The sequence below is a fragment of the Argopecten irradians genome, chromosome 1, assembly GCF_041381155.1.
Source record: "Argopecten irradians isolate NY chromosome 1, Ai_NY, whole genome shotgun sequence".
Taxonomy (NCBI): domain Eukaryota; kingdom Metazoa; phylum Mollusca; class Bivalvia; order Pectinida; family Pectinidae; genus Argopecten; species Argopecten irradians.
The window spans coordinates 28,669,712-28,690,310 of NC_091134.1; the positions used below are offsets into that span (position 1 = coordinate 28,669,712).

Sequence of the window (20,599 nt, forward strand, 5' to 3'; positions counted from 1 at the left end):
TAGCTGTTTACTACATGCTTTCCTTCATCTCGATATTTAGCTGTTTACTACATGCTTTCCTTCAGCTCGATATTTAGCTATTTACTACATGCTTTCCTTCATCTCGATATTTAGCTGTTTACTACATGCTTTCCTTCAGCTCGATATTTAGCTGTTTACTACATGCTTTCCTTCATTGCGATATTTAGCTGTTTACTACATGCTTTCCTTCATTGCGATATTTAGCTGTTTACTACATGCTTTCCTTCATCTCGATATTTAGCTGTTTACTACATGCTTTCCTTCATCTCGATATTTAGCTGTTTACTACATGCTTTCCTTCGGCTCGATATTTAGCTGTTTACTACATGCTTTCCTTCAGCTCGATATTTAGCTGTTTACTACATGCTTTCCTTCATCTCGATATTTAGCTGTTTACTACATGCTTTCCTTCATCTCGATATTAAGCTGTTTACTACATGCTTTCCTTCATCTCGATATTTAGCTGTTTACTACATGCTTTCCTTCATCGCGATATTTAGCTGTTTACTACATGCTTTCCTTCATCTCGATATTTAACTGTTTACTACATGCTTTCCTTCATCTCGATATTTAGCTGTTTACTACATGCTTTCCTTCAGCTCGATATTAAGCTATTTACTACATACTTTCCTTCACCTCGATATTAAGCTGTTTACTAAATTCTTTCCTTCACCTCAATATTAAGCTGTTTACTACATGGTTTCCTTCATCTCGATATTTAGCTGCTTACTACATGCTTTCCTTCACCTCGATATTAAGCTGTTAACTACATGCTTTCCTTCATCTCGATATTTAGCTGTTTACTATATGGTTTCCTCTGACAAAAGACCGTTATACGGTATATTAATCAATCTGGAGACCGAAAGCAACCCTTTACAAATGTATTTTTTTCAGGAAAAAAACATCAGGTTGACATCAAATAGGAACAATATCTAAAACATTATAAATATCTACACCAAAAGTGTCACATTGAAACAAAGGATACAATCTCCAACGGTATCAAATTTCAACTTAGTCAATTTCTTCACAATAAAGTCTATAAAAAGTGCTACCTGTCAAAAGAAAGAAATACACTTTTAAATAGTATTTATGTATTCGTGGTCTGAATTAAATACATGTGTATGTGTTTCATGTTTATGTTAAATTTATTGAAGTAATAACGCTCTAAGAATCATTGCTACACAATCTCTCAATTTATTAAATATGCCACGTCTTATCATTATTAAAATACTGGCAAAAGTGAATACAATGTTTATCACGTATTTTATGTAGTTTTACTGTTTTCTTTGCATTTTTTTCTTTTCTTATTTTATTGATCACAAAAAGTCATTTACATAATAATTATCATGCTTATGAAGGGCAGGCTATTTTGTTGATCTCCGTAGAAAATGTGGTTCAAATTCAACTATCAAAGAGATCAGGAAAATTCAAAGAAAACAAAGTAAAAGTACAAAGGACATATAATATAGGGAAACATGCGTTGTTGAATGAATTGTTTCGGGATATCACTATAAAATTGTTTTGAATATTTTAAAAGTATGGTACATGTAGGTCCATCAAATTATTGAACATTTTAAAGTCGAACCATTTTACATTTTAAGTGTAGCCTTCGAGTAAATAAAAAAAAATGGTTAAAACGGGAATAGACTGTTTGGATCCTAGTTTTTTTTTTTTTTTTTTTTTTTTGTTCTGTTTAATACCAAAAGTTCGTCAAACGTTTGCTTGAATATAAAGACAATGATGTCAACTTACCTAACCCACATGCATAACAATTTGATACATATTCACGTCAACTTACCATTCCGGTTAAAAACCCCACTAAGAATGTAACAACCCATTTAGTAATCGCGAGGTTTGTAGCTGACTGAAAATAAATTGAAGTCTTCGTACAGATACATATATTGAATAAAATATATAATATGGTGACAGTTTTTAAGTTTAACTTGCGCAATATTATATATTTCAAGAAATTTTACAAGTTTGTACAATTTTACATATTTATCAAAGGATGTTTCAATTTCTTTTATAAAAATGTTACAATAGTTCATAACTTACTCGCCGTTGACTAAGTTCATCAACATATACTTCATATGGTCTGTTAAAACATCGATCGTAGTCAAGACTCTGTAACAGATAATCAATACACTTTACACTCAAAGAATGCGAAAAACAATACAGTCCAATTAAAAGCAGGAGGCCCAGAGGGCCTGTATCGCTCACATAGCATGGTAGCTACTAATATCGTTTTCATGGCATACAGCATGGAGCATGTTTGGACGTATTTGATTATATTTTGGACAGAATAAGAAGAAATGACTATCGTCTTCAGAAAACGTGGGGCAGAAATCATTTATTAATGGTTAAATGGTAAGAATGTCTATGTAGAGCACTTAGTCCAATTCTAAGTCTGGAATGATTTGTTTTGCATTTCCCGTGCCAGTATGCAAATAAAGACTTTGCCTGTGGAGTTGATAGATTTGATAGTGGTCGGGAGAAGGATGTTAGTGTTGAACTGTTTGTAAGTGATTCAGGCAGGTTATTCCAGTCTCTGATTGATTTTGGAAAGAAAGATTGATGAAAGAAAGACTTTCGAGAAAGGATAGGAAGAATAGTGTTTGTGTTTTAAAATTGTAGTTTTGAGTGCAATGAGTGAGGATAGGACAAAGGAGATAATGAAAATGTATGTTGCACACATTTCCTGCTTAATCTTATATAACATTTTAGTCTATAGTTTTCTCGTCTATCATTAAGAGGTTACCACCTCACCCAGAAGTTTAGTATATTTGGTGACTTTGTATCCACCTGTATGCATTGCAAATGATCTGAAGATTATATCTATGTACAGGATAAGTTTCAATATTTCATTGGCGAAACCTACTTTTAAACTATGGCAAGTCAAACGTTGCAAAATTCAAAAATATACACATTCAAAAAATAAAAATATATGTTCAATATTCTTTAATATATATATACATGTATATGATAAAAAAACATATATGTTCAATATTTTTCAATACATATGCGATAAAAATACCTGTTTCACACCATATAAACACTCATATTTGGCTTAAACTTTTTTTTAATTTAAAAAAACAGAAACGACCTCTGCAAGTACCGAAACGATTTTTGTAAGTACCGAAACTAGCTGAATTCCTCTTTGAGAGGAAGGGTGCAAGATGCAGGGTGGCCTCTTTTGACTACGTCAAATTTATTGTTTTTTATGTCATCATTTTTAATGTTATATACAATGAAACACAATCATTACACAACTAACATCAGATTTTGTATTGCTGCATTACTCGACTAGGATTCGAACACACAATTAAGATTAATTCAACGCCTAATGCTAGTTAAATATTTTAGTTGTTGTAGTTTGAATTGATAATATTATTTACCATTGAAATAGTACCATATACCATTAGATGTCAATTGATAGTATTATATACTTTTAAAATAGTACTATGATATACCATTAAATGTCAATTAATAGCATTATACACCATTAAAATATTAATAATATAAAATAAAATGTCAATTGATAGCATAATATACCATTAAAACAGAACTATATACCATTGAATGTCAATTGAGAGCATTATACACCACTAAAATAGTACAAAATATACAATTAAATGTCAATTGATAGCATAATATACCATTAAAATAGAACTATATACCATTTAATGTCAATTGAGAGCATTATACACCATTAAAATAGTACTAAAATATACAATTAAATGTCAATTGATAGCATTATACACCATTAAAATAGAACTATATACCAATTCAATTGATAGCATTATAAACCTATAGCATTATATTCCATTAAAATGGAACTATACACCATTAAATATCAATTGATAGCACTATAAACAATTGAAATAGTACTATATACCATTTAATGTCAATTGATAGCATTATACATCATTAAAATAGTACTACAATGTATATCAGATATCAGATATCAATTGATTTAATTACTGTAAACCAACTTTATTTTGCGTGCGACTTACGTTCGTGAATTCCGTGATCAAAGATAATTTGCGAAAGTCTGTTGACGCTTATAAGTAATTACATAATTTACATTAAAAGATAAATCTAAATAATTATCATTAAGTGAAGGTTAATCTCGGATAATTTTTTGATATTAACAGTGCATACATGTTCCTATACCACACACTCTTTTCATTGACACATATACATTTCATGATATCCTCCCGAATGTACCTAATGACGGACGAAGCGTTAAGACAATTGTACTCGTCGTATTATTTACCCCCGAGTAGCGAATCGCGAATCTTTGGTATCATAAACAATCTACAACCACGGTGACGTTAGGAAATATTGCATCTGAAGGTAAATAAACCTACATATCACACTGCCATCGGGCCATAAATGCATAGTATATCCTACGACATGTACAAGCATTGTATATAACGGCTTATGATAGCCTTAGTCATTAAAGTACACACAGAAACGACGTCCGAAAGTGGAAGTGACAGCATCCAATAATATTTCCATTTGCTTGGGACTGACACTATCTAACCTTACCAAACAAAAAGGGAATTTATGAGATCATAATTAACAGAATATTACGTCTTGACGCTTGTTTAATACAATACGTATTTAAGAATTTAGTACGCATCTACAATTCGTTTTTCAAGAATCTTGAAATTTCGCTGGGCCGTTTATAGTGAAATCGTTGGGACCACAATGCACACTGGGAGAGATTGGCATGCTTCCTGATTGAAAAATCTCAATTGTTCTATATTATTTGTAACACTATTTGTAGTTATGATTTTAAAAGATTGAATATCCTAAAGATGGATCATAGTAATTAAAATGTAAGAAGTGTACTGATAATTTTATGTTTATTTCCATGGACTAATTATTTTACCGCGAAAGACGTCGAGGGTTCCTATGACGTCTGATGTACTTATGACGTCCCAAGAAGAGGCTCCACTGACGGGGGCAGCGGGGAATTTGATTTGATAATAGCGATAACAGTGTACATTACAGGTTGGCTTAAAAATAACAGAAAACGGAGTATAAGCATTAAATTGCCTTCTTGGGGGATTTCTGGTGCTATGATTCTACCAGAATTGCAGACAAATTAAACATAACGAGCTTATTCAATTCTTAACAGTGTAATCCATATAATTTCTTCAACTGTATGCATATAGATAGTGTTACGACCTACTTTGGAAAAATAACGCTCTGAAAAAAAATTCAAAATGCGTTAAATATGGTGCAAACTCAACGCACTTTAAAAAAAATCAAAGTGGGTTGAACTGCACTGGATTTAACGCACTTTGAATTTTTTTTTTTTTTTCAAAATGTGTTGATAAAGTGTATTATTATTCTTTTCATACTGCGTTATTATTTAAAATGTGGGTGTGCATTTTAGTTCTAGACCCGGAAAGTAAGTGGAACTTATAGTCATTGCTGACGGATATCGCTGTTCGGTTTTGTCTCATATTGTACATCATATACCTTCATCATTGCCATTGACCTGATATATCTATGTACTTATAATCAGGTAGGTATGATGAGATTTTTTTTTATTTTAAGATGATTTGAAAGATAAGACGCCGCCGGTGGCATTACTGACACAGCGATACCTAACGTGATGCTACCAAAATGGGAACACATTTTTAACATAATTGTTTAAAATTTCCTTGCGAATGTTTGAACCCAGATATTTTTCTTAACGTTTAACCAATAGATGCCTTTAGTTTTAATTTCATGATTTGTTAACTTGTCAGCGATGCATATATTTACTATTAGAGAGCTTTGAAGCATCCTCGATCTAGCTTTGTGTTTCAGCAGGTTCCAGTACCCAAAATGGCACTTTTCCAAAATTGGATTTGATCAATAAATGTCTACATACGATAAAAATGTTTGAATAATTACACTTGAAGCAACAACACAAAATATAGCCTAGCTTATTAAATCAAAGTTTTGCCTGTATAAAATTAGGTATTAGCTTTCTTCAAAAATAGTCCAGTTCCGTTAAAAGTAAAAATTATATGAATTTTGATTTTGTAGTTTCATCAGATCTTAATAATAACACTATATATGCAATTGTTATAATAACTATTATCAGTTCGTTTTACTAAAATACATTACAAAATTATATTATTAAAGTGGCATACACAATATAATCACAATACAATAAATTAATTTATAGCATAAAGTTTTTAAACGATTTATGATGTCCAGGGGATTCGCCTTACGAAACATTAAAAATTGGAGTAAAATTTGTTCGCGATATTTTACATATTATCACAATATACTGGTGAAATCCTTATTTGCATACAGATAGTGACCACCTATACTTCATCACATTTACTATGAATGCATTTCAGTTCGAATGAAGGTTTGTTTTGTATAAATAAGTTCATGAATCTGTTGATCATGGTATAACCTTATCCATTTATATGTATTTGCATATAATAAAATTTTTTGAAATGAAAAAAAAATGTATAACTTGTTCGCAGTGAGTAATAAAAAGGGAAAGTTTTGATGATATAATAATGGTTATAGTGATGCAATTAACAGAACAATATAGGGTATTGGCAAAGTCGATCGTTAGTTGCCTCCTCCGTTACCGAGGGATGGCACATGCAACCAGAGTGTGTCCGTCTGTCCGTCTATCTTTCGATTCCGTTATCTATACAAGGGGCCAAGAGGACATATATCGCGCACCTAGGTAATTAAGAAAATAGAACATTTGATATACATTCAATACTTATATGGCCTATAATATGACACAACGGGGTCATGTTATACATGCTATACATACAAAATATTAACAATATCCATATATGATTTTTAGATAAGTCATTTAAAGAAATTTGGCCAAATTGACCACTTTTAACCTCGTTGGTCATTTGATGCGCGACACTTGACCATTAGTATCCAATGACACATATTAACACACATCCGGTATTCTAAAAGCGGTGGAGCGATTGATAATCCCCGTGAATCAACAATGATAAGGCCATAAGAAAAATAGGGGAAAACGCTATCGTAAGTCACAAGCTACAATGTACTATTTAATTCCCTTCACTCCTCTTTTAATAAGAGTAGTATAACTAAATATCGTCAGTGTCACACATACTGGAATACTGCAAGATCGCGTAGATGAGTAAGTAATACCAGATTTGCTTCGCTTCTACCAATTTTCCATTTTTGTTTCAAAATCTGGCATTTCGTCTCTAGTGCCTAGATAATTACATAATGAAAGTCGGAAAACAAGAACGAAATGCTTAACTAAACACTGTGTAAAAAGCTATTTAATTTATCGATTTCTCGGAGTGAGAGATTATTTCATTACAGATATTTTTTTTATAATAACTAATAACTTTGAGAAAGTTTAAACTCAAATATAACTCAGAAGACCCGAGTATATCATAGTGTACAGCACACAGTCTTAATAACTACCAAACTAAAAAATGTGTACACATTCAATAAAAGCTTTAACACAAATAAGTTTTTTTTTATAAATCGAAAACTTGTAATCCCGATGGAAGTGTTGAGAAATACATATACATGTAAATTTTGATTATACATTTGTAAAAAGTAAAAGAAATCCGTTAGTCCGGCACTTTCGAAATCCCGACGGTTTGGACTAAGGGCGCAAGAGCCCTCTGTAAGGCGAAAATGTTTTCAATTACCAAACTTGGCCATACATTAATATTTTTGTATCAGAGGTCTGTTTTGCTTGCATCATCTTTAATCACTTTGATTGCAACAATGGTGTATCTCTCGATTGCTCTCTAGAAGAGGGGAGGGGTCAAGACTAATCACAGGTCATTGCTCTCTCTGCTTCCGGATCCAGGAACTCAGTTTTAGCAATATTCGTTTATTTTTAATAATGGTAACTACCCCTCATCACAGCACGACCTTCTTATACAATAGCTTTGACATAATGTAATAAAATCTTGCTTGCAACAAACATTTCCATTGGCTTAAAATCATCTTATCAGCTCATATCATAAATATTACGTCAGCTTTCATAACGTCGCATTTGATTTATTGATGCTACAGTGTAATAATAACTAAGAGAAAGAAGTGGAATAACAGTTAAACATAAGGATTAACTGGAATGTATATCTTAAGTTATGGAGATATAACACAGACATCTGGATGTACTCTCATCATAAACCTCTTAGCAGTTTATTTAGAGTACACTCAGATTTTATATATCCTTAATTCGTGTTGGTAAATTCTACTTAATCCATAAGTAACAACAACAACACAAATCGTGTTGGTAAGTTCTATATCGATACCATTTCATATGCAAATATTTCTTTTACGTTTTCAAATACTTATGTTAACTAACCTCATAGTCCTTCCTTGGTAAGATATCTTGTACATGATTACTGTTGACCAACAGCGGGCGCTGTAATAGAAACAGTTTTTAATATCAATGACAATGATTCGATTTTATTGAGGCTGCAAACTTTCACAGGTTCATTACAATAATTACATACAAGGACTGACAATTAAATGAAAGCTGACAGTGTATAGTCATATATTGTACACATTAGGATAAAACCATGAAACTTGGTACAAATGAAGTTTAGGAGAAAAGAATTCTTTTTTGCCTCTGCCAAAAGAAATCGTTTTAGCCTCTGGACCATCGCGGAATACCCATATGACATCACTGGCGGCCATTTTCCAAGATGGCCGACAAAATAACTTTAACAAGAGGCCCATGGTTCTTAACGGTCTTCCAACTATTGGCACAAAGAATATAGTAGTGGCAAACAATTAAGGCAATACAAAAGATCTCTCAGCATGCCGCAGGTTCAATATTAGGTCTCCAGGCCTCTTAGTTATTCACAATGTTGCATGAACGAATAACAGAAAGGAGAAACCAGCAGCTAAATTCAAAACACAATTTAATTATATATACAATATTATACAGAGATGGTTTACAATATCTAAAGTAATTGGTGGTGGTACAAGACTAGTACGATGATTTAAAGTGTTACTTATCTGTATGCGAATGTCCTGGTATAATCCTTGATCCTTCCAGGTTTCAAATTAACAATAATCACAAATCCACAAGGAAATTGAATGTCCACCGATAATTTGTAAAGTTCCAGGCAATATGAATAAATCCACACAAAGTGTTGTAATAATCCACAGATAAAGTCACAATAGCTCTCCCAATAGAATCTTATATGGCGCTGAACAATTCTTGATATGTCTCATTACAGGTCTCATTACAGTTCTGATTAGCCTTGGGCAGCTGGAGTATATATAGCTTAACCCTAATTCAAGAATATTGGAGAACCTTCTACTTCTAGAAATATCTAACTAAAAGCAGTAAACAAATAAACACACATAACTTGTATTGATAAAAAAGCTATAGGAGTTATCTCCCTTATCTCATAACTACATGTATTTAGTGTCATACATAACACACCCCTCCTTAAAGAAAAGAAAGTTTTCTTGAAAAGGAAACTTTCTTGACATATCAAGTAATATTTAAATCCTTGATAAAGCATCAGCTAGAATATTGTCTTTCCCTTTGATATGTTTGATGTCAAGATTGTATTCTTGCAAAGTCAAACTCCACCTGAGAATTCTTTGGTTTTTTGTTTTTCATTTTCCCAATGAATGTCAAAGGGTTGTGGTCGGTGAAGACCAACACAGGCACAACTGTAGTGCAGAGATATACATCAAATTGGTTCAAGGCCAAAATCAACGCTAAACATTCTTTCTCAATGGTGGAATAATTTCTCTGGTGTTTGTCAAACTTTTTCGAGAAATAACAAATTGGATGGTCAATTTTTTCAGTACCTTCTTGCATCAAAACAGCACCAACACCTACATCGCTGGCGTCAACAAACAGTTTAAACTGTTTATTAAAATCTGGAGCAGTCAGAACTGGTGAGTTTGATAGTATGGCTTTCAATTTCTCAAAGGCAGACTTACATTCGTCTGACCAGACAAATTTGACATTTTTCTTTAACAAAGCAGTAAGTGGAGCTGCTATAATAGAGAAATTTTGACAAAATTTTCTGTAGTATCCAGCCATACCAAGAAATCTCATCAGCTCTCTCTTGCCTCCAGGAGTTGGAAAATCTATAATTGATTCTACTTTGGCCTGAACAGGTTTAACCTGCCCCCGTCCTACAACATGGCCTAAAAATTCAACAGTTGCATGACAAAATTCGCATTTCAATAAGTTTACAGTCAATTTCATGGTGGTGAGTCTTTCGAAGAATTCACGAATCCCGCGTAGATGGTCTTCCCACGTGTCGTGGTAGTTGATGACGTCATCAATGTATCCATCACAGCCTTCCAGGTCTGATATCACGCTGTTAAGAAGACGTTGAAATGTTGCCGGGGCATTCTTCATACCAAATGGCATAACTTTGTACTGGTACAAACCTTGTGAGGTTACAAATGCCGACACTTCTTTAGCTCTTTCTGTTAATGGCACCTGCCAATATCCTTTCAACAGGTCAAACTTGCTAACATACTTGGCTTTGCCAACTTTGTCAATACACGAGTCAATCCTTGGAATTGGATAAGAGTCTGTTTTACTGACAGAGTTTACTTTTCTGAAGTCAGTACAGAACCGGTATGTCTTGTCTGGCTTTGGCACCAGAACACATGGAGAGCTCCATTCACTTTTGCTTGGTTCAATAACATCATTGTCCAATATGTATTGAATTTCTTTCTTTAAGTGTTCTTCTTTCAAAGGATTGACACGGTAAGGATGTTGCTTGACAGGTGGCGCATCGCCTACATCCACGTCATGATAGATAGCATCTGTTTTGCCTGGTGTATCCGGAAACAAATGTTTAAACTCAAGTATCAAATCTTTCAGTTCATTGCGTTCCTTTTCTGATAGATGACACAGTTTCTTGTCTAAGTTCGCGAGCACATCTGAATTCCGTAACTTAACACCACAGTCTAAACCTACATCTTGTACACCACCATCTAAGTCTAATTTACAAATATCAGCTGTACTTTCACTTTGTGATGGTACAGAGGCCAAAGTAGCAATAGGTTGAGAGGTCTTGCTCTCTTCTCTATCTACATATTTCTTAAGCATATTAACATGACATAATTGAGTTTTCTTGCGCCTCCCTGGAGTTTGTACAATGTAGTTAACATCATCGACCTTTTTCTCAACAACATAAGGTCCAAAATATCTAGCTTGCAAAGGCTGACCCGGTATTGGTAATAGAGCCAAAATTTTGTCACCTGGATCAAAACTTCTTGCACGGGCATCTTTATCATACCATGTTTTCATTTTGGTTTGAGTAACGGCCAAATTTTCTTTTGCCAGTTCACATGCCCTTGTCAACCTTTGCTTAAAGTTAGACACATACTCTAAGAGATTCACTTTAGAATCTTCGTCCAAAATTTTGTCTTTCAAAATTTTCAAAGGACCACGTACAGTATGTCCAAACACAAGTTCAAAGGGACTAAAGCCAAGATATTCTTGTACAGATTCTCTAACGCCAAACAACAACATGTGTATACCTTCGTCCCAATCTCTTTTGTTTTCAAAACAATAAGATCTCATCATATTCTTCAATGTCTGATGAAAACGTTCTAAAGCACCCTGAGACTCTGGATGATAAGCACTAGACTTATACTGCTTGATCTGGAGCTGGTACATGACTTGTTGAAAAATACCAGACATGAAATTCGAACCTAGGTCCGATTGGACAGCTTTTGGAAGACCAACCAATGTAAAGAATTTAACCAAAGCCTTGATTATGTTAGGGGCTTTAATATTCCTGAGTGGAATGGCTTCAGGAAAGCGTTTGGAAGCACACATGATAGTTAAAAGATACTCATTCCCAGACTTAGTTTTGGGTAGAGGACCTACACAGTCTATAATGACTCTACTAAATGGTTCCTCAAATGCTGGAATGGGGTGCAAAGGTGCAACAGGGATTTTCTGATTAGGTTTCCCTACCACCTGACAAGTATGACAAGACCTACAAAAATCAGCCACATCCCGTTTCAACTTGGGCCAAAAGAAGTGATCTAAGATCCTGTTATAAGTCTTGGTCACACCTAGATGCCCTGCCATAGGTACGTCATGAGACAAACTTAGAATATCTTGCCTATACCTCGGTGGGACAACTATTTGATTGACAACCTTCCAGTCTTCCTCGGGAGACACATCAGGGGGGCGCCACTTGCGCATCAACACACCTGACTGACGGAAGTAACAAACCGGGACTTTCTCAGCCTCTTCCTCACTCAAAGCCCGATTACACAATAAGGAGATTTCAGGATCTTTCTCCTGTTCTACTATAAGCTCCTCTCTAGACAAAGATGATTTACTCATCATGTCAGACAAAGAAGTACCCTTGTTAGGAACAACTCTATCACTATCAAAGTCTACAGGATTGCTCAAAAGATCACACTTGCTCCCGACATCCTCTATATCATGAGCCAAGAAAGTGTCACCTAACCCTGGACTATAATGATCCTCAACTACTGCAACATCAGAAACCTTCTTACTCATTGAACGAGTTACAGCACAAGAAGGGAAAATACCAGGAAATTCCGTTGAATAGTCTCAGCATCATCTGTTTTATCTGGAATACTGGACACTAAGGGATCTACCTTAACTTTCTCTCCAGCCAAGTCATTGCCTAAAATGAGCGACACGCCCTCTATGGGAAGTTCCGGTCTAACACCAATGGTGACAGGCCCAGTAACCAAATCTGACTTTAAATAAACACAATGGAGAGGCACATTAACAAAACCTAACTCTACACCTTGAAGCAAAACACTACTACCAGATGAGGTCTCCTCAGACAAAGGCACTACGCCATCTAATATCAAAGAATGAGAAGCCCCAGTATCTCGCAAAATCTTCACAGGTTTCAAGTTGGTAATATCACTAGTAAGTGAAACAAAACCTTCAGAAATGAAGGGAGAGTACTTCTCCAAGACACTATCAGACTCTGAGCTCTTAATCTCAACAGACACTTTAGAATCTTCCACAATATCACTAAGTTTCTGACTAGGCTTTGACATAGCTAACACAGAAGGAACTGACTGTTTACGCCTTTGCTCCTTACGCTGGAGAGAATAACATTCAGACATAACATGCCCTACTTTCTTGCAGTAATTACAAACAGGACCAGAAGGAGACCCCACACCTACCCTATCATCTGTTTTAGAAGCAGACTTAGTTTTATCACCTAATTTAGGTTTGTCGTTGGAAGGGCCACTAAAGGTTGGGTTCCTAGGCTGACCAAATTTACTAGTACCTGTTGTACTGTTTTTGTCTTGAGAACTGTTTTTAACAAATGAGCCTTTGTGGGTGAGAGCGTAATCATCAGCCATTGTAGCTGCTTCACTAAGTGTTTCAACTTTTCTCTCATCTAAATGAGTTTTTATGTTTGTGTGGACACAACGTTTAAACTCCTCTATCAACAATAATTGCCTCAATTTACCGAAATCCTCATCAATTTCTTTAGAATCACACCACCTATTAAATAATTGTTCCTTTTCTCTGGCAAATTCTACATGAGTTTGTTCATCTCTCATTCTCGAGTTTCGAAATTTCTGGCGGTAAGCCTCAGGAACTAACTCATAAGCTTTCAAAATAGCTTTCTTGACTACTTGGTAATTTGAAATCTCATCTACAGATAAAGAAGAATAAATGTCTCTAGCTTTACCAATCAAGACACTCTGAAGAAGCATTGAAAGCTTATCTTCAGGCCATTTCATACTGTCAGCTATTTTCTCAAAATGCAGAAAATACTTGTCAACTTCTTTCTCTTGAAAAGGAGGAACTAACCTTATGTTTCTACTGACATCAAAACCTCTGTTTCCTTGTAAACCCCTAAAAGTTGGATTACTTGAACTGTCTTGAGAAGCTAGTTCTAATTCTTTAATTCTAAGTTCTGTTTCAGCTTGAATTTTTTGCTTCTCTAGCTCTAACATCTGATCTCTCTCTTTTTCTTTTAATTCTTTCTCAATTTCTTTTTCTCTTAACTCTCTTTCTTTGTCTATTTCTTTTTCTCTTAACTCTCTTTCTTTGTCTATTTCTTTTTCTCTTAACTCCTTTTCTATTTCTCTTTCTCTCATTTCTTTCTCTATTTGTTTCATTTTCATTTCATGTTCAAGTTCCATTTGTCTAATTTGGATTTCTGAAGTGACTGTTTCCTCTATAATATCTAATGCACTAGAGTCAAATTTGCCATTGTCAACAAAATATCTTATAATTACATTCCGAATTTCAGCTTTCCTCAAATTAGTTTTGATAGCTAGGCCTAAATGTTTACTCAATAACAATAAATCCTTCTTAGTAACTTGCAAAAGAACATCCAGGGATGGCGCTTTAACAAACTGTTCTACCTGCATAGTAGTCATGTTAATCTAGCTGTTGGTTTCAAATGTAAACTCCAAGTTTAAACACAAATTTTGACAATTTCTAAATTAATTTTTCAAAGATAGATTTCACAAATTAAATATCGATCCCGGACGAGCCCCCAATTCTGTTACATGAACGAATAACAGAAAGGAGAAACCAGCAGCTAAATTCAAAACACAATTTAATTATATATACAATATTATACAGAGATGGTTTACAATATCTAAAGTAATTGGTGGTGGTACAAGACTAGTACGATGATTTAAAGTGTTACTTATCTGTATGCGAATGTCCTGGTATAATCCTTGATCCTTCCAGGTTTCAAATTAACAATAATCACAAATCCACAAGGAAATTGAATGTCCACCGATGATTTGTAAAGTTCCAGGCAATATGAATAAATCCACACAAAGTGTTGTAATAATCCACAGATAAAGTCACAATAGCTCTCCCAATAGAATCTTATATGGCGCTGAACAATTCTTGATATGTCTCATTACAGGTCTCATTACAGTTCTGATTAGCCTTGGGCAGCTGGAGTATATATAGCTTAACCCTAATTCAAGAATATTGGAGAACCTTCTACTTCTAGAAATATCTAACTAAAAGCAGTAAACAAATAAACACACATAACTTGTATTGATAAAAAAAGCTATAGGAGTTATCTCCCTTATCTCATAACTACATGTATTTAGTGTCATACATAACAACAAGAAGTCGTTTAAAGATTTTAGTCTTTTTGACCCCTCTGACTTTGAATGAAGGTCAATGACATTTACTTGAACAAATATGGCAGCCCTTTATCCAAACATGCCACAGGCCTAATATGGGTACCCTGGGGCTTTCGGTTATTGAGAATAAGTCGTTTAAAGATTTTAGCCTATTTGACCCCTGTGACCTTGAACGAAGGTAATGGTAATTTGTTTGCACAAACTTAGTTATTCACAAGAAGTTGTTTAAATATTTAAGCCTATTTGACCCATGTGACCTTGAATAAAGGTCATGGTCATTTATTTGAACAAACTTGGTAGCCCTTCATCCCAGCATGTCGCAGGCCCATTATGAGTACCCTTGGCCTTTTGGTTCATGAGAAGAAAGCATTTAAAGATTTTTGTCTATTTAACCCATGTGACCTTGAATTTTAACATACTTGGTTACCCTTCACAGGCCTAATATGGGTACCCTGGAACGTGCGGTTATTGAGAAGAAGTCGTTTAAAGAGTTTAGCCTATTTGACCCCTGAGACCTTGAATGAAGATCATGGTCATTCATTTGAACAAAATTGGTAGCCATTCATTCCAGTATGTCACACACCTAATATGAGTACCCTGGGCCTTTCGGTTTTTGAGAAGAGGTCGTTTAAAATTTTAGCCTATTTGACCCATGTGACCTTGATTGAAGCTCAAGTTTATTCACATGAACAGATTTGGTAGCCCTTCATCCCAGCATGCTGCATGCCTAATATGAGTATCCTGGGCTTTTCGGTTATTGAGAAGAAGTCGTTTAAATGAAAAGTTTACGCATGTCGCACGGCGCATGGCGTACGGCGTACGGCAAACGGCGCACGGCAAACGACGACGGACGGTGCATAATGACAATAGGTCTTCCGGATCCTGACGGGTCAGATGACCTAAAAACCCATTTCAGATTAATTGGAAGTCTTTTCTTCTGACATTTTAGCCCTTAAACTTTCTCAAACAATGTTCAAATGAATTATAGTATTTATTATTATTAAAGATAGTATTTAGAAAAAATTTCTGATGATGTCAATCGCGGCCATTTTCCAAGATGGCAATCAAAACACTTAAAAACCCTATTGCAGATTAATTGTACATGTAAGTAATTTTTCTGACATTTTTCGCCTTTAAATCTTCCAAAAATACGTTTAAATGATAAAATGATTTATTGGCTTTATTATGATTTTAAGGTACCGTAGTATTTAGAGACAATTTTTCTGAGACCTTAATGGCGCCCATCTGCCAAATTTCACTGTTACAGATGAATTCTTGGCCATTTTCCTCATTTAAAAAAAAACTTTATTCCTTCTCAAATACGTTTTACAAATTGGTCTTACAAAAACTTCTATCGTCGTAACCAAATAATTTAAAAACAATTGTTATAGGGCAATAGGGAGTAGAGGTAACAAATACATCTGTTCAGAGCAAAAATAATAGATTGACTGTATGATATTATTATTTTTGCAAGAAAACACTTTTGACAATTTTGCGAATGATAATACTTATCAGACAACTAACTTGCAAAATATTGCCTTACTTTGTCATATTTATGTTCAAATCAGTGACATTCCGGTAAAATCACAATTTACGTCAAATAGCTATCTTCGATTCATTATAGCTCAAAATCAAACACACCGTAATATTTTTATTCCATTTCTAACTTTGGTGTTAGTTAAAAGAAAATTATGACTTTTCACCAGATCAGATCCTTAAGTTTTAAGGAAAATTACCTCATTTGTATTTCTTTCTGGTGATTCTATCGAGGATAAAGTTGAGTAGCTATCGATATTTGGAACGGACCGCGAAGCAGTCCATAAAACAAATATCAATACCCGATTTGGGCGAACGGGGTGGGTACACTTACGGAAGTTGATCGAAATATTAACTCTGAGAAATATATAAATCTTTGGAAGTTTTTTGTGGCCAGTATAATAGAAAATGTGTGGAGACTAATTAAACTAGAACTTCAGAAGAAGTTAGCAGACATCAAAAGGCCCATCTAATCCAGGCGATAAAGGGCAGTCATTCCTACGTACCAAATAAAAGTTTCGTTTTCGTCAATACCAAAAAAGATTATGAGCTGTAATCAAGACAAAGGTAAGTTTATTAGTTTACACAAAAAATCCTGTTTCAAAACAGCGCAGCACAGAAAAGTTGCGCAACGACGTCATCATTTTGCGTACTGTGTTATGGCCAGACACTGTAGGCTTCGACTACAACTTTGAACATGTAGAATGAAAGGAGACGTGTTGAATTAACATCATCACTACAGGATGTAACGGAGTGCTGGTTTCTTCTACTCTTTGGTGTTAATCTACAAGTAATGTTAACATTTCGCAGAACGACGTGTAATTGTCTTGTCCAGACCTCACAAACAATTTGATGGAGTATTACTGCGATTTCGTCAAGAAACGATAGCTGTTTCAGCTTCTATATGATACCTGAGCACCAGAAGTATTTGAGGTATAAGGATAACGGGTTTTAAAACGAACTGGTACAGTATCAAATGAGTATTTACCTGTTCGGAAGTCGACCTTGAGAAGCAAGGAACATTATTTCTGCGATTTGGGATGTATTATTATTGGTATTTCATTTGGTAAGAATATTTCAATGAGTAATTTTAATACCTTATGAGACAATGATAGACTTCACAGAGTAGAAAGGCGCCTTAGCAACACTGGCGAAGGTGTTAACGTTAAAACAAATCCAGTCTTCGTTCCAGGGAGTTATGTGACTAAATGATTGATTATAGAGCATCATGAGGATGTAAAGCATGAAGAAGATCGACACTTCACCAAAGTGTATGTAAAAAACGCATGCAGGTGAATTATCGGAAGTAAGAAACTGATTCGCTCTATCTTATACCAATGTGTGATATAAAGGAAGCGTTGAAGAAAGTGAAGTTCCACGGATGACAGATTTGCCAACCGATCGCTTAACGATTGGTCCACCATTTACGTTGGTAGGTGTGAACCCCTTTGGCCATGACTGGACGTGACTGCTCGTATAACAAGAGGTCTCGACAACCAAGAGATGGGTGATTATGTTACGTATTCAACCACACGTGCTATTTGTAAGTATTTTGCTCCCAACGTGGATCAAAATGTGTTGGTGGTATTGATTTCTTGATAATATATGTAGTAAATGTCGAAGACGGAAAAAAGTAAGCAAGTTTCTATTCGACAGAGGATGAAAAGACTGTTCAATTATTCCCATGCATCTCACATATACAGTTCTTAGGGGAAATATTTGGTGTCGTTAGAAGTGCTTAAATGGCATTATGTTTGAGCAACGCTACAAGGAGAAATAACACATGAAAATTAGTAACCTTCTCCGAAGGCGTATCGGCCATCGTGAACTCAAGACCCTTGATACGTACGGATTAGGAACAACCATTTGTGCTCTCACCCAACATGGTATTAACACAAAACAGAGACTCGTGCTCGCGTGTGACATCATATATGATACCAATTATTATATATGTATTAAGCACAATATTTACATTTTGCCACAGGGACTCCCAATACTCTAATGATAATCATAGTCTACATTATGAGAGAATAAAAACAGCCTGGACTTGGTGTAGTAATTCCTGTATACATTAATGAGAGTCATATTTACTGACACCAAGTTAGTCCGCGCGGGAAAATTGACATTGTAGTTGAATGAACCAGTTTGGTTATGAAACTTAAAAAAACTTTTTATTAAATGCCTGGATAAGTATTATGGAACTGAATCGTTATTGAAAGCCAGTGAGTTTTTGTTGTATTTTCAAATTTTGTCATAAAGACTATTTTTTACCACATTGATCTTGGCTGTTCCGGTTAAATGGTTGAAACGGGAAATCCAAATTATGTTTTGCTTTGAAATAGAAAACAAACTGTAAATATAACAATTAAAGAACGGGCGCTATTCTATTTAATATCTGCCACCCAGACTGCATTCTAACAATCCTTTAATTGTTAAATAGAAAAATATGCAATATCTTGCTGACCTGTTATGATATCATATTCAATTCTTTTATTTCCTTAAGTTTACAACTTATTGGAATTGTAAGACATAACACACACACACACACATATATATAAAATCACATAGAAATTAGTACAATATCAAAGACAAGTTACAATTGTAATATACATAGAAAACTTTTGTATTTGGACATCGGAGTTGGTCAAGGTGAAAGGAGGAGAATCTGTTATCTTAAACACAGGAAGGCCGAATATTTAGAACAAAATGGGAGAGAGCCGTACATACAGTCTCGACATTAATCTTTAACCATTAACCAGACTTTTTTCAATTATAAGTCTATGAAAAGTAAACGGTTTTTTTATGTTTCAAGCTGATAAGAAATTTGTAAATTTATGTATGACAAATTGTAATGCATGCCCCATTTATGTTAACTAATTGTATTCTTATGGTTGCCTATCTTCTTTCGTCTTTCGTTGACTTGCACAAGCTCAGAAAGGTTAGTAAAATATTTTAATATAAGCAAATGTCAAAAATGAAATAAGTTTGGACTGAAATATAGGGACTGAATCTTGCTTGGATCGAGCTCTTGAAAAAATTTCAATATAAACTGATTCGCAGTTCATTCAGTCATCACATGAAATCGACCAAAGCAAGATTGAAATTACAAGTATGTCATAAGAAATTAATATAAACGTAAAACATGTTTATATTACAATCTTAACAGAGATGATAAAGCATAGAAAGAGAAAAAATAAGCACATTTTCATGTGAATTTCTATGTATACGTAACACACGTTTACGCCAATACACTAGTACTGTTCATATATTACCTATATATAGAAATCCGCGATAACTAATCATGTATTGTTATCTCACTCTATATAAACAAAGCACTCTGTGAGTAGATACACACGATACATTTATATTACACTGTAGCGGGGCGGATCCGATAGCTCAATTTACTTCATTGTTCATTACATCTAATACTGTTACATTTATTCTGTGATGGACTTACCATTTCCTGTATACGTGCCGTTCTCCTTGGTCCGGATTTGTTACCCGGGCTGCAACAACTATCCATGATGGAGTTCTCATCAGTGATTTATCATACACACACAAACTTTGACCTCTGACATCAAGAGTCAAGAGGTCGGTTCGACACGGTGATAAGCAGCTCACAACACTAGCTTGAACTTTTATCAACAACAACAAAAAATTTCAGTACCAAACGTTAAAACCGATGTAACGTGAAAAATTACCCGTATAGAAAATGTTCCCGATGCTCCACCGCCGACAGAGCATAATTAGTGTTAAATCGTGTATATATATATGTCTAATCAACACAAAAATAATGCAAAATAATTTATTTTGCTTTTGGTGCATGAACAATCAGTACTTCATTCCATTTAGGATATAGTGCCACGGAATTTTTTCGTGATGCAATTAATTATTTTTTTTATATTTTTAACTTGAAGTAAAATTAGAAGCTCAA

At 34.5% G+C, this 20,599-nt stretch overlaps 1 protein-coding gene across 1 annotated transcript in view; it reads right to left on the reverse strand.

The window, feature by feature from the left end:
* LOC138323097 (H(+)/Cl(-) exchange transporter 6-like) overlaps positions 1-20,331 on the reverse strand; it is a 109,483-nt gene extending 89,152 nt beyond the window's left edge. Inside the window, exons 1-5 of the mRNA XM_069267447.1 lie at positions 20,123-20,331; positions 8,369-8,428; positions 2,077-2,145; positions 1,820-1,885; positions 1,007-1,073 (exon numbers count right to left, since the gene is read on the reverse strand). Of these exons, the coding sequence (XP_069123548.1) occupies positions 1,007-1,073; positions 1,820-1,885; positions 2,077-2,145; positions 8,369-8,428; positions 20,123-20,188 (328 nt within the window). The 5' untranslated portion in view covers positions 20,189-20,331. The remainder of the gene's footprint in view (positions 1-1,006; positions 1,074-1,819; positions 1,886-2,076; positions 2,146-8,368; positions 8,429-20,122) is intronic.
* Positions 20,332-20,599: the final 268 nt, after the last annotated feature.